Source organism: Cydia fagiglandana, chromosome 4 (genome assembly GCF_963556715.1).
Source record: "Cydia fagiglandana chromosome 4, ilCydFagi1.1, whole genome shotgun sequence".
NCBI classification, from domain to species: Eukaryota; Metazoa; Arthropoda; class Insecta; order Lepidoptera; family Tortricidae; genus Cydia; species Cydia fagiglandana.
In genome coordinates this window covers 15,678,661-15,694,463 of record NC_085935.1, presented here as the reverse complement: position 1 = coordinate 15,694,463, position 15,803 = coordinate 15,678,661, and the positions used below count along the sequence as shown (strand labels likewise).

The window sequence follows — 15,803 nt, the reverse complement described above, 5'->3', positions numbered from 1 at the left end:
TAATTATGCAAGGCTTTTAATATGGGTACCAGGCGACAGTGATGATGATGATGATGATGATGATGATGATAATAATGATGGTGGTGGGGTTTGCTACTACGATTTTAGGTGTTACTCTTCACACATTCTGAAATATCCCTTTACTGCTCTTACGGTCTAGGTATGTCCATATTAATCAAACCATATAGATGTGATTTGGTCTATATTTGTCTTGTTTTCAGATCAAGTTTTTAGATGTTTTTTGTTTAATAAGAACAAGTGCGATTATTTATTATTAAATATTGTTTCATTAATACGCTGAGAAACGGAATTTCTTTGGATTAAGGCTGCTGGTTGCTGTGATTTTTCAACATTTTGTGGGCTATCAATGGTGCATGAATAAATAAAAGCATTTTTTAAACATTTCTTACCATATAACTACTGCACCTGCATTACTATTACTTTGGCCACAGATAGTTTACAACTTAAATTTCTTATTTATGTATAAAATTATTACATAGGGTGTGGTAGGACTCCACAATGCATGTAATTAGAAACTTGTTTACGTGCGCCATTTCTAGGGCAGACATAATTTCAATAAAGTTTTCAAATGGTATATATCATGTATTTAATTGATAAGCCTGACATTTTATGTCTTTTTGATGTGTATGATTACATTATGTACATAATTAGAGTAACAGATACGCCTAAAAACTGTTTATTTTTTTATTACAATAGAAAATGAAACATACATTTCGGTACCTATAATTTGAATTCGACTGTACAGTTATTTTATGTTAGTTTAATGGTCGTAATTTTAAGTAGCAGTTAGATAATTAAATAAAGGGCAGAAAAAATACAAACTATAGACTGTATCATTGTAAAAAACGGAATAAATCGCAATTTTCCACTTGCACGTGGACCTAGAAACCCTGTCTGTGGAGCAGACCCCTTAGGCTGCCACAGATGAGGGGGAGCGGCCATATTCATCTCCCACAGCTGAGGGGATATGGATAAGTATGTCTGTAGGGTAAATGTGCTTCACGTTGGGGCCTGTTTACATATTGATTAGTGTTGATTGCGGGTTTAATACATTTGCCACTATACACAAGTAGCAAGTGTATCAACTCGCAAAAATACTACATTTTTGCTTCCATTGAGGTATACATAGTAAGCACTATTCTCAAATTATGTGAGGAAATAAAACAAATTCAATTTAGTAAAGCGTATTTAAAAGGGGTAAAGTGACGCGAATACAATTAAAAAAACAACGCATATTCTTAGTTTATATTAAATGTAGATGGCTTTTTAGTTTTCACTTGGTCACAGAAATACGCTAAAAACCACTTTCAGAGTAGGTGTTTCTTGCGTTTTGGCTGTCCTTCTTGTGTCCTTCCACAGCATGAACATGTCGTAAGTCCTGTTGTATTTGTCCCAGGACTTAGCAGGAAGCTAGTTATTCATTATTAAGTTTGCTTCTGCTTTAAAATGAGGCGGTGCATGCCGTCTATTCCAGGTCGTTTTCGTCACTTGAACTCATTTTGTTTATTACGAGTATTAAAATAACAAGCGGTAACTTATTGAGTATTGCACAACGAATAAACTTTGCCGCCTTTTATTTGCATATTTTTTAAAATTATATTACCATAGATACAAAGCATACGGTACGCGCATGCGTCAATCCGCGCGCACCGCGCAGCGCCCTTTCGCGGTGCTAAAGCGGTATCCAGACGGGACTGATCAAATCGGTCGATTTGATCAGAAATGAAATTGGCGTCAATCTCCAATTTTAGATTTATGGTGATATTAGACCCATTTAAATTGAAAAAATGCCCCATAACGAAAATACTAGCCTCACAAATTGGTGTTCTTGTGTCCGCACCTCATTTTATTGGTCATTATCGGCGGTTGAATTCGGCGAGCCAAATTGGCGTTTGCGTCCGTACGTCCCGATTCGATCGGGCAATTTAATCAGATTGGCGAAAAATTGACTAATTTGGATACGCCTTAAGCAACATCGAGTTCACGATAATTTGACACATAGATTTATAAGGCATAGATACCTAGTCCGTACACCCCCAAGTGAAGCCATTTCAAGTGCGACGTCACGTCACACTCGTATCATCGTATTCGAACGGCCCTCGCAGTACTCAAAGTCAAATCGGTGTGTGTACCAAAGAATATAATACTCACTAGGAGAAGAACAATAACTCCATACAAAAAAATGTCCCCTTCAAAAGTTCGTTTATACTACTAGCGCTCTGGTAGGATACCATTGTAATTAGAATTGACAACCCGTTTAGCCTAGCGGGTATTGGCAGTAATCCAGTTCAGGTCCTGAGTTCGAATCCCGGAGAGGGAATTTCTTTTTGTATTATTTTCTTTTTTGTTGGGGTCAGGTTTTTAAGAGCCCATCAACGTGCACACTAGCGCCACCGCTGAATACATTAAACTAATTTTTATGTTACTGGATTCGTCAACCTACCCGTCCAAAACTAAAACGGTCGTTTTTGTTTTGAGCTCATAGATTGAGGAATCCAGCAACATAAAAACTAGTTTGATGTATTCAAAAGGTATTTAAATACACAATACAGTCCGTAGCGGCCCCTTTTTTAAATGTCGTTAAATTTAAATAATCACGTTTATTTATTTTATCAGTGGTGCTAGTGTGCACGTTGTTGGGCTCTTAAATTAGCATATCACAAATAAATAAAAAAATACGTTATAAGATAATGATTAGGTACTATATTTAAAAACTCGTCAAATATAAAAGGTTACAAAAAGTTACGTATTATTAAGATATAAATATTTTTATTCCTATTAGGATTACTGTACTTATATATGTTAGGAGCAATACATATGAATACATACATTGATATGGCAAATGGTTACAAGTTGTTATTACATCTATCCGGTTATCGGACATTTCTGCTCCACAGCTCCGCGCAGCGTTCTTGGTCACCGAAAAACTAGTCTGTATATGCAGCAGATACGTGCTTTTTGAGCTTTTTTCAAGAAATCATATGACGGCCCAGGATTATATTATTATCTCACGCTGAAGCCATCTGCTGATTCACTTTCTAAAACAAAATAGTCACAAATTAAACAATATAATCTAACTTCCTAATTACTAACGTCGCTAATTCCTAAGGTAAGGTAAGGTAAGGTAAGGGTAGGTAGGTAGGTAGGTAGGTAGGTAGGTAAGGTAGGTAGGTAGGTAGGTAGGTAAGGTAGGTAGGTAGGTAGGTAGGTAAAGTTGGTAAGGTAAGGTAGGTAGGTAGGTAGGGTAAGGTAAGTTAGGTAGGTAGGTAGGTAAGGTAAGGTAAGGTAGGTAGGTAGGGTAAGGTAGGTAGGTAAGGTAATTTACCAGCTTACTCGTAAACAATGTGAGGTTTTACGTCTATGATGAATTTAGATTATAATCACAGATTATTAACTAGTTAACTAGTTACTTCGTAACAGATACGACAGTCACTTATGCCCTGTTTTCACTTGATCCGATGTGGCGCCACTGTAGTGATACTTTTAGTGACATACTCTGTGGAAGAAGCTGTCAAGTTTGACATAATAGTGTTGTGGACATTAGATATCGATATCGATATTAAATAGTGATGGGATAATTTCATCGATAACTGCAATAGGGATTTCTAAATACACCATTCTGAACATTTAAAAATAAAACACAAAGTTTTTTTGTAATATTTATTTGTTCAAAGTTCTTTGGCGAAGTTTATGTGATTTATATTTTTTATACGCTAATTTTTGCGGTTCCTCCATTTTGGATGCATATTTTTCTTCTATGTCGCCCTTTAAAATTCTATTTATAATATTACACCAGTTGTGTATGTGTAATCTGATGATTGATTTTAAAAATATTCTTTTTACAATATTTTTATGATCTGCACATCCCAACCAAGAAATCCTCAATTCACTTAAATTGCAAATCAGGTCAGTACCGACATTTCGTTTAAAACAATTTATATTTAAGTAATTATGGATTATAGTACTCGCTTTTCCGTATAATTTTAAAAACGTTTCTGTAGGATATTGAAGTTTATTGTTTTTTAGTTTTTTATATTCTCTGTATTGAATATAGGCGTGGTGTTCTTCTTTAGAGCTGCTTATATAAGTTTGTATGCAGCTCTGGCAGTCAATTGTTTTTGTGATTTTTCTGCATAAATACCCTGCGGTATAAGCGGAACACTGTACTTTCATTTTTTCTAATATTACTTCATTTCTTGTTTTTATTTCATCTAATTTAGACCCACTTGGACGATCCTGTGAAGTGGATGGGAGAGAATGCAAGTTTGGACTTTTATTTTCTTTGTTTTCATCATCTACTTCAAAGAGAAAACTTGCGTCTAATATTGTCTCTCCGTTATCCACTTCACAGTTTGCAAATTTTGAATGAGGGCTCAGCAAATTGGACAGCAGCAATGATTTAAAAGTATAAATGAAGCTATTTGCATTCGGCTTTACATTCCTGTAATTGAGAGCCCTCACCCTTCCAAAAAAGTTTTCCAGTGGGTCTTGGTTAATATACCGAGGGTAATAATATTCCACGCCATATTCGTCAAACAATATCTTCGATAACCTACGGAAACTTGATAATGTTACAATCCATCCTTCTAGAGACGGTACTCGAACCAATCGAGGATTTCTTTGCCTTAAAGCTAATTTGCTACTGGTGTCTTCATACTGCAATTTATTCAATTTTTCAATTGCTTCCAACCAGAAACGGTGATGCGCAGAGTTTTTTTTAACCGCTTTTCTAAGTTTTCCTTTTGTGGTGCCGCCAGGGGAGCCGTTGACGCTGTCGAACAAGGTGTCAAAGAATTCGATGATTTCAGCTGTCGCTTCCATGGTGTCATTTGAGACTGAACCAGCGTGAAGCTTATCTGAAAGTAAAAATAAATCATTAGTACGTTACTATGCAAGTTTCGTTTTAAAAGGTCTCTGATGAACTTAAATACCCGCAAATTATACTGGTTCTTAATGTCCAATCGCAAAAAAATCTTTTGTCTATTGTAATTTGTTTTTTCTAGATTTGGCATACTTAATTGATGACATGTTTTGTTTTTTAACGATTGCATCGTCACCTACAATATGAAAGATGTCATAATTTCATGGCAACATAAATATCATAGGACAAGTTTTACACAGATCAACCTTGTTTCACAGTACCTAAGCCTTGTGGGTACAAGGCGACGATATACATTTATATGTATATTATATATAGTTATATACAAATACTTATATCCATAGAAAACATCCAAAACTCAGGTACAAATATTTGTATTAACACATAAATAAATGCCATCAAAAGGATTTGAACCCGGGACCTCCTGCTTTCGTAAGCAGGGTCACTACCGACTATTCGCTATGTGCACGACTGGTGCTGCCCTCATTTTGTCGGAATTTCTACGTTAAATCTTATGGAGTAAAATTAGTTCAAGCGGCTGCCGCTAGTACTAATGTCGGACATTCCATAAGATTAGCTTTTTTTGTGACGATCAGCGCCACCGACTTCGCACGTTCCCAATAGTTCGTTTTTTTAGCATTAGAAAAAAGGTAAACAATTCATGACGTGTCTTTTTATTGTAGACAAGTCACGACAAATATGTAACAATTATGAATCATATACGATATTTCACAAGTAATAGTTACAAATAAAATAAAAAAGCAAATAAAAGACACGTCAAGATTGCTTACCTTCTTTCTAATGCTAAAAAACGAACTATAGGCTAGGCTAGGAGACCGTTAACATATGACGCCATCATCATAATAATTGACCTAAGAGCAATGGCTCTTGTCGGTGACATGACGCCAGAACGAAGTAAATAGTTAAATTTAAATATAGGAACTTACTAAGCGCAGCTGTGTAGTTTAGCATGGCCGCCGTTCGAGAACTAAACACTTGCGCCGCTACGCTGACCTTCATTTTTTTTATTTTGTCTGGATCAACGTGATGTGCAGTTAATTTGGGTAAGGCCCTTGTGTGTCCCAATCTATTGTCTATGTCGTATATAAATTGAATATCTTTCCATGAGGCCCTCTTTCCATCCCAAATAATATTTTTAGTGAGAAAATTGTTTCTCAACCCTTTGAGAAGATGAGGCGGGTCAAAAAATATACTTAAATGATGCCCAGCAATGTTGATTGTGCCATCTGAAACAATTAAGCAATATTAATACAGTATCATTTTATAGCTATATTTAAAAATGCTGTCGACGTCAAAGATACATATTATACATACTTCGCCTTATTACAAAGTGTCAACAAATCTATAAGTCGACTCATTATGTATGCAAATGCATGCGTGCCATATTTTTCAACTATTAATTTATCTAATTACTAGCTTCTGCTCGCGTCTTCGTATGCGGAGAATGATGATGATTGATAAAAAGTACCCTACTTATGTCGCAATCTGGCTAGTCGTTTAAGAATGAGAGCGTCACTATGTTAGTATGGACAACAAGCTTGCTGCGGACTCTTAATTTTTAATTTGATCTGTGCCATAAAGCGGAAAACACAACAACCCGTATAGATTACGGGTTCCACACTGGGATAAGTTAACTATACCTACTTATGGCGTTATTCATAAACGCGTTACTGGCCTGAATTAGCTATGAATAGTTTGTTTTTGTCTGTCATTATGTATTTGTAAGAAAGGGATAAAACATTATTTTGAGTAAATCAGGCCCGTACAGTTTTATGAATAAGGGGGTTAGAGCTTAAAAAATATAACATTTATATTTACCATCTATCGAACTGGCTTCGTCGTTACAGTCACGTACTGTTTCCTCTCGGAACCTTTTGATCGCAGTTCTAAACGTCGATCCTTGATCGCAAACTAGTCCTAAAGGTATTAGTCCTGTTTGAGCTACTTCTGAGACAATTTGCTTTAAAATTTCCTGCATTTCGGATGTAGATGTTGTTCCTTCGCAGAAGTGGTATGATATACATTGCCGCCATGAAGAACATATGCCTCTTACCATAAAGACCAGGGCATGATCACAAAACTTCATTTTTCTTTCGCCAGCCACATCCACAAAACCATGAATTAGATCGTTACTTTCATTGTATGTTAAGTACGGTGTCAATGCAATTTCATCAAATACTATTGAGCATAACTTTTGCTGTTGTCCCCAGTGTTTCACGGTATTTCGGATATGAGAAAATATCTGTGGGTTAACTCCTGGTTTCATACATATTTTTTCAGAAAGTCTATGTAATGTCCTCTTATTGGGCAATGCAAACATTGTTTCCAGAAGTTTGTATGCCTTTGGGCTTTGCTTCATCAGCATTAGAGCCATAAGTTTTTCCTTCATCGTGAACCTTCTGGCCATTTTGTTGTTGCGGCATTGCTTTAATTGCATTAGCACAAAAGTCTGCGCCTGTTTGTTAAGTAGGTCGAAATTCTTAAACAACTGCTCGTTACTTCCATAGGATTTAGCTTGTGAAAGTCTTTCTTCACTTGTCTGACCCAAACTTGATGACGCAATATTTATCACGTTCTTAACGAATTTCCTTCCCTTTGAACTTAATTGCTTCATAATCGAACCTGTAATGAATAATAATAAGTTTAAATACACATATACATACATTTTCACAGATAAGAAATTTCCTGTAATCAAACAGTTTATCTTAATGTACTACCTCTGGTAAGTCGTAACTCTAAATTTCTAGGAATTAGGACAATAATTGGAGTAGCCTTGTCCGTCGTATTTGCATACAAACATGTCTCAGGGAGGTAAAGAAATAAATAACACATGCAAAAGATGACTCATATGTACTTGCAAAAGAGATCAGTGCGAAACACGACAACGCACACGCACATTTAAATGACAATGAAAAATGTATACCTTTACGCTTCTGTGTTTGTTGCACCTCTTGGGTGGAATTGGACGTAGGTTTGATATCTGAAACAGAATGAACTATAAATAACGAACCAAGTCGGCAACCAAAGATTTAAACAAACACAAACAAATAATGCTATACACAATTATGTTACCATTAAATTCTCAATTTATCTGAAGCCCCGTCTCCATATCGCGCGGCAAACTATCTAACATTGGGTCGCGCGGCAGCCGCGCGCAATGGATATATTTATACCGGGCTGCCGCGCGAGCCAATGTTCGATGGTTTGCCGCGCGATATGGAGACAGAGCTTGAGAACTAGCGTTTTGCCAAAAACGATATATAGAGCGATTGAATTTGTTGCATCTGTAATGTACGATTCCCACCGACCGCCTGGAGTCGGGCCGTGCCGGAGCGTATTTGCAATGTGCCTATATATATTGTCATGTATGGCAGATGCGATGGCGCCCGCCCGGAGTCGTCCGCGTCCGCGAGCAGGCGGCCGGCTTACGGTCGTACAAACTTGAAATGCGCGCCGACTCCGCCCGTTCGATGGGAATCGTACATAAGTCAGCAATGGATAGAAAACCACGTACGATTTATTGTGTCTGTGGAACCCTTAATTGATAGATTTAAGTCACAATACAGATTAAGAATTTCGCATCACTCGCTCGTTCTATATAGGTATAACCCTTTTGACATGTAAAGTTTGTAATTTTATGAATAAATGAATATGAATATTAACATAAACAAATAATTACATTATTAACCATGTCTAAAAGAAAATAAACTTGAATCACATACCTGTATGTGCCGGGGAGACTTCTAGAACAGCTTCTTCAACTACTTTTGGTAAAGATGATGATCCTTCATCTACTACTACCACACCTGAAAAAGTAAAATCTAAATGTTAGCCACCAATAACGCATTAATTATATTTAAGGTATAAAAATTTACTTGTACTTTCTTGAAATGCAAGAATTAGCATTAAGTACAAAAAAGTCTAATTTTAAAAACGGATAAAGTTAGACCGAGGCATAATTTCATAGAAGTTTGGTGTTTAAAATAACACTTGCACTGCGTGTGCTTTCAAAATCGTAGCAGATTAATTTTGTGAACTCTATTAACATAAACAAATAATTACATTATTAACCACATCTACTTGTAAAAGAATAAATTGACTTGAGATACAAACCTGTATGTGCCGGGGAGATTTCCAGAGCAACTTCTTCGATGACTTTTGGTACGGATGATGAGACTTCATCTACTGCGACCACACCTGAAAGAGTAAAATCTAAATGTTAGCCACCAATGACACAGTAATTATTGGTAACATGTATGGATATTTATGGTTTTTTAATATACTTATTAAGGATTATTTACTTGTCATTTAGGTGAGATACCTAGTAGGTAGTAATATTCTTACATACCTTTATTCTGAGGGACGCGGACGGAGGCCTCAACTTGAGAATATGAGCATGATGGACGTTCATGGAAGTCTTCGTCTGAAACTGTTAAATGTAATATTCAGTATCTATTAAGATTCAGTATGAACTAAATTTATCTCTTTTGTATGTATATATACAAAAATTGGAACCTCAGAATAATATAAAGAGAATATCAATTTGGTTTGTCAACAACATGCATTCACTTTAAACTTTTATAACTAAGAATATCACTAGATACCTACATATTTTAGAAACTTTACTCAAACTAACATACCTTTATTCTGTGGGACGAAGGCCTCAACTTGAGAATATGAGCATGACAGATGTTCATGGAAGTCTTCACCTGAAATCATTACATGTAATATTTAATATCTATTAAGATTCACTTCCATCCCAGGCGGTGTTAATGTATGTAAGGTTTAAGGTTTAAGATCATTTAATCTCATTAAGAATTTTACAATTCACTTGCACGAGATAAAACATTAATAATAAAAAGATTATAATAATATGGATATGAGCGTACAGGCACTAAATTATAACAACATTTTAAGACGTAAAAAAAAGGGTACCTGATCAAACAACTATTTGTTGACCGCGCGCTTTGCATGCAACTAGTGACAATAACACCAAAACAAGTAATACATTGAGTCATTACAGCTAGATATGGCATGATGCGTACGCTGAGCGTAGTTCGGTTTGTATACATGAGGTTATAACTATACTTGTTTGCTCGTTTTATTTGTGTTTATATCATTTGCCAGTATATTTAAGTTTAGTTAATAAGTAATATATATATCCCTATGTATAATTTGAATACATATGGTTTTTTTTTTTAAATAGGTAAGTTATCGTAATTCTACATGTTAATGCCTACGTTATTTAATAATTATTTGATATATGTTTTTTTAATAACGATTTAAAGTGAGATATTGATTTAGTTTCTTTTATGATTTTTGGCAGTTTATTGAATAACTGAGCACCTTCGCAAAGTATACTTTTTTTTCCATAGTTCGTTCGCGACGGACGTGGAATTAAGTCATCAGCGTTTCGTAGTTTCATTTTTTGCACCTGATATTTTCGAGTAAATTTTAGCTGTGATAAGATATCATTTTGAGTTATTTTTCGTACCAATATACAATTATAATATATGTAGGTTTGAGTTACGTTTAAAATTTTTGTTTCATTATATAGTGTTTTGGTTGGGGTTAAAAAGTCATAGTGAAACAGTACTTTGATTAATTTGTTTTGTGCTATTTGAATAGTCTCAAGATTGGTTTTAGCAGTAGTACCCCAGACTTCTATAAGGTAGTCTATGTGCGGTTTTATGAGCGAGTTGTATATAGTGTGGCGCACTTGCGGTGGAAGAGTATTAGCAAAGTTACGCAGAGCACCAGTGAGAGATGTTAATTTCGATTTTACTTTGTCGATGTGTGGTTTCCAGGTTAAGTTCTTATCAAGTATTAATCCTAAGTATTTTTCACTGTCTACTTGTGTGATAATTTGATTATTTATTGTTAGTGGTTGAAAATCGGTAATTTTTTTATTTTTTGCTGCGAAAATGATGTAATTTGTTTTGTTTACATTGATCGTTAACAAGTTACATTGAAACCAAGTGTTTAGCAAGTTTAAATCGTTTTGCGCATCTTTAATAACATCGTTTATTGCATCTCCAAAATAAAACAGACTAGTGTCGTCTGCATAGAGTGTGATATCGCCCTTCAGATCGAGTTCTTTGACGTTGTTAATGTAAATAAGAAATAATAGAGGTCCTAGTATTGACCCTTGAGGAACGCCGCAGGTAATAATTTTTGGCTCACTTTGATAATTTTGAATTTTGACAATTTGACGGCGGTTAGAAAGATATGATTTTAGGATGTCTAATGCTACATTGGTAATACCTAGCTCTTCTAATTTTCGTAGGAGTATGTTGTGACTGATTGTGTCGAACGCTTTTTTGAGATCAATAAAAATACCTAGTGCTACTCGTTTTTCGTCTATTTTGACTTTAATATTTGTCACAAGGTCTATTGTTGCTGATAACGTATTGGATTTTGGCCGGAAACCATACTGTTTTTCGTAAAGGAAGTTTATACAATTTAGATGTGATTCAAGTCGACAGTATATTATTTTCTCAAATATCTTCGAAATTACTGGAAGAACTGATATTGGACGATAATTGCTTGGATCGCATTTGCTCCCCGATTTATAGATTGGCGATATTTTTGCTAATTTTAGACTATCCGGAAAAACACCCTGATCAAGACAAGTATTTATACACATAGTAAGCTCTTCGAGTATGAGGCTTTTGATGCATTTAATTGTTTTGGTGTTAATGCCATCCATACCACAGCTCGTGTTTAGTTTTAGACCCTCTATTACTTTAGAAACTTCATCGCAAGTAGCATGCTTGAATTTAGATATTTTGAGTGACATTGAAGTACAGGTGGGTGTTATATTGTTATAATAGTTTTTGGTGATTTCATTTGCTAATGCTGAGCCAATACTCGAAAAAAAATTATTAAAAATATCACACATGTCCTTTATGTCAGTGGTAGTTCCCGATGCTGTATCCAGTTTAGTCGGTGTCGAGTGTTCTTTTGTTTTATTTGTAGATAAACTGTTGATAAGCTTCCACATCTTGGAGGGGTTATTCTTGCAATCCGCGAAACATTTATAGTAGTAACTTTTCTTTGCGTTTTGTATAGCGTTTGCTACTTTATTCCTTTTTGTTTTAAATTCTTGACTTAATTTATCGTCCATTGGGTTGCACTTCATTTTTTGCCATAGTATGTTTCTGGAGTTGATTTCCTTTATAATTTCCGCATTGATCCAGTCTTGCCTCGGAGGGTTAAGGATCTTTGATTTAGTTATTTTGTTCTTATTGATGCTTGCAATCAGTCGGCTCTCCAGGACGGCGTAATCCTTGTTCCCATTTCCCTCGTTTTCAATTTCGATTGTCTTATACAAATTATCATAGTTAATTTTTTCATAATTGAGTTTTTGTTTGGGATTTACGTAGTATTTTTTTACTTCGAAGTAAATTTGCTTGTGGTCGGACATAGCCGATTCAATAACGGCAAGGTGAAAGTTATTTTCGGTTAAGTTCGTACAGACATGGTCCAACAAAGTTTTCGTTGTACTGGTTTCTCGTGTGCAGTAATCTATGTGAATCTTGTTAATAATCTGATAGTTATTTTCTTTGAGAGTTTTTTTATAATTTTTGACGCATTCATCTGTGGACAGTAGATTTATGTTAAAATCACCAAAAACTACGGCCCTTTTATGGTTCTGCAATTGTGATGAGTATATTTCCAAGAAGTTTTTAATGCTGTCTTGATTTGATCTATATATAACTCCAACATCAACAGAGAACTTTTGTAGATGTACCCATAAGTAGTGGTTTCCATTCAAGCACTGTTCTTCTATAATGTGGTGTCTTAAGTGGTTGTGAGCGAATATTGATACCCCTCCGCCTCTTTCGTTGGTCCTTGTATTGAAATAGTGTGTATAGCCGGGTAGCTGGTAGTTCATGGCTTCCTCCTTAGATTTTAGCCAAGTCTCAGTTAACACGATGATATGCACAGTACTTTTTATAGCTTCTATAGCACATTTCAGTTCGTCAAATTTTCCAGTTTTAACTATACTCCGAGTGTTAGCATATAGACAATTTAAAGATGCTTTGCTTGTTATTACATCATTGTAAGTGTTGATCGCTTGGTATGTTATTTTGTCCGTCGTTCTATGTTTATCAGGGGGTGCCGTCAGTTGGAGTTTTTTGGCAATGTTTTAATAATTTTAGGAACACCTTTAACATACTTTATGCTTAAAGATGTTTCACCGTTATTGATTCTCTGTTGAAGTTCTTCCTTAGCTTTCTTGTAGTTTGCTTGTTGTTTAGGAGTTTGGTCACTAAAGATTCTAATGGTCCTGTTCTCAACATTTTTTCGGTTAAGCAATATGGCAATAGCTTGTTCCTGCAATTTGAAGCATACTTTGATATGGCGGTGGGTATCGGGTTTGTATCTTCCTAATCTAAAAATTTTTATTGGTTCTGGGCAATCGTTATGCACAGTTTTTAATAATTCCATGACTTCGTGTTTATCTTGCTGCCATCTTTCTGTAGCGACAGTCGAATTAGGTTCAGGTAAACCGGATATAACTATATTTTTTGTTCTCAAACTACGCTCTTGAAATTCGCTAAGTATATCTTCATAGTTAGTAGGTTCCGTTGGAACAGTTGTAAATTGACTTTTTAGTTGGTTGACTTCCGTGTCCAGTTTCTCAACTTTTTCCTCAATCTTCTTGTTTACGTCGGCGAAATTTGCTATGTCACTTTTTATTTTATTTTGCTCTATAACTAAACTATCGGTAATGTTTTTTATAGTATTTACTTGATCCTTAATATCAGATACATCTTGGGACAATTTAGAAAAATTTTGCTTTTGTGTTTCGTTGCAAGTTTTTAGGTACGCCATCATTTCACTCATTTGTTGACGCATTTCCGATAATTGTGTTTGGATTGCTTCATTATCATCTGTTAGTTTGCGTTTGTTCCTAAACGTTACATGAGAATTATCCGCATATTCTAGTAACAGTGATTTGCTTGTTAGCTCTGGTACGGAGTCACTTCGCTCCACACTCAGGCCACTTCCAGTTATACTTAAGTATATATTTAAGCATACCTACTCTATAAACAATATTAAAAGTGGGCAGCTATGTATTTTATATGGTAAAATAAAAAGACCACTCAGATAAAATTGTAAACATCAACTGCTTATATTAATAAAATTCACAAAGTGATGTTTATTGTCTATGTCAAGTCTATGTATAAGAAACTAGCTTATGCTTGCGACCTCGTCTATGTGGGAATCATCCCACATAGACGATATTCATCAGAATATCACAATGAAGATTGGTGAAAGCTGTCCTTCCTCCGGCCTCAGCCTCAAACTATCTCCATACCAAATTTTATATAAATTAGATAGATCAAAGTCACTTTCAAGTCATAGTTACTTTTGAATTTATAAGTAATAAATTAGTAGGTACCTATGAATGAATATGACACATACCTGGCCTTCCAATGATAAGTGTTTGTTCCATTGTGTCTTCCTCATCATCTTGATCTTTAAAATAATTGTGGTCACTCAGAGCATGTGGGACTGGAACAAAATTATAGTAAGGTAGATAAAATATTATAATCCCCGAGACGAAATATATACACTTGGCTTTAATTCAACAGTCAAATAAGTACTTATCGTCATAAAATTATCCTGACAAAAGTAATCCTATGTGTTTTCAATATCCTAATAAGAAAGTTTTATACTTTCTTCTTCGATAGGAAAAAATGTACCTAATAATGTCAAGTCACGTGGTATTTAATTAATATTAATTTTCGTAGTTATAATAAATGTGTGTACTCACCAGTTCCAACTGCTGCAAGGGGTTCACCGTGTGTTATTTCATCATCCGTAAATAGGCAAGGATACGAAAACCGAAGCCTTTTGCCTTCAAACTTTTCAAACTGATGTTTGTCGAAATGTTTTTCACACACGCGTTTCCTGAGCAGTTGCTCTTTTGTCAGACCGAGAAGATGAGGATTCGTAGGCACAAGGAAAGACACACACAAATTCCTAAGCATATCCTTCTTAGGAAATGCAAAAAGTCGATGTGTCTCATTTGTTGCATTGCAACCACCAACACAACACTTTAGTCTCATGGTTTATTATTGCACAAACGATACCGCAGCACAATTATAAAGTATTGTTCCGAACAGCAAAGGACAATTTGGATATTTAGGATCTCAACTCAGCAAAAAAGCGAGGAGATACACTAAACACCAGCGTACTCGACTTTGAAATTCGGCACAATAAAGTCGTCAAAACTTTTCAAATGTATAATGGCGGCTGCATTGGTGGGGGCTGGGGTGGCGGGGCGAGGGGAGACGCGATGGTAGCGCCACATCGGCTGTTTTGGGAGTTGAACTGTCATACCCCTGATTATAATTTCGGACGCGATATAGCGTCCGCGGGACATACGGGGATAGTAAGATTAAATTATTATATTTGAATTTGGTAATTAGTACGCTCATTTTAATTTAAAGATTAATATATTTCTTACCTTGAAATTATCGCTGTTTCTGGTTTACTACAACGGTTTCCACACACACATTAGGGCTTTTCATAATCCGGATAAGAATAATTATTGAAGTCGCCATTGATTGCCGGATACAGCAAGAGATGCAACGGTTTAAATTTAACTAAGTCTGCGCGTAGACGCATTTAGATATATTATGTTGCTCGTACATATGTACGTCGTACATAGACATAGTTTTTATTTTTTAATTAATAGGTACTTAAATAAATAAATTTCAAGTGAATAAATCGTTTTATATTAAAACAATTATTTTTGCGTTAAATGACTTAAATGACAGCATTGACATTACAGACTTTTGTCTTGTCTATGTTCTTACCGGCCAGACCCAAATCAAGGACTATCAAAGAGGCCTATTGACAAAGA

At 35.3% G+C, this 15,803-nt stretch overlaps 1 protein-coding gene across 1 annotated transcript; it reads right to left on the bottom strand.

Annotated features, from left to right (window-relative positions):
- Nucleotides 1-3,434: 3,434 nt before the first annotated feature.
- Nucleotides 3,435-15,184, bottom strand: LOC134663866 (uncharacterized). Its single transcript, XM_063520388.1, has 10 exons — nt 14,709-15,184; nt 14,357-14,446; nt 9,562-9,630; nt 9,270-9,350; nt 9,035-9,118; nt 8,644-8,727; nt 7,845-7,901; nt 6,740-7,543; nt 5,848-6,147; nt 3,435-4,877 (listed from the first exon to the last, which is right to left on the bottom strand). Exons 1-10 carry the CDS (start codon nt 15,001-15,003, stop codon nt 3,682-3,684), a joined length of 3,060 nt encoding a protein of 1,019 aa, XP_063376458.1. The 5' UTR covers nt 15,004-15,184; the 3' UTR covers nt 3,435-3,681.
- Nucleotides 15,185-15,803: the final 619 nt, after the last annotated feature.

Bases quoted from the DNA above. Each gene is read 5' to 3' on its own strand.
- LOC134663866 (XM_063520388.1), bottom strand. From the start codon at position 15,003: ATGAGACTAAAGTGTTGTGTTGGTGGTTGCAATGCAACAAATGAGACA. The intron at 9,631-14,356 runs GTATGTGTCATA...TAATGATTTCAG, and splicing joins ACTTATCATTGGAAGGCCAG to GTGAAGACTTCCATGAACAT. The intron at 8,728-9,034 runs GTTTGTATCTCA...TTACTTTTTCAG, and splicing joins AATCTCCCCGGCACATACAG to GTGTGGTAGTAGTAGATGAA.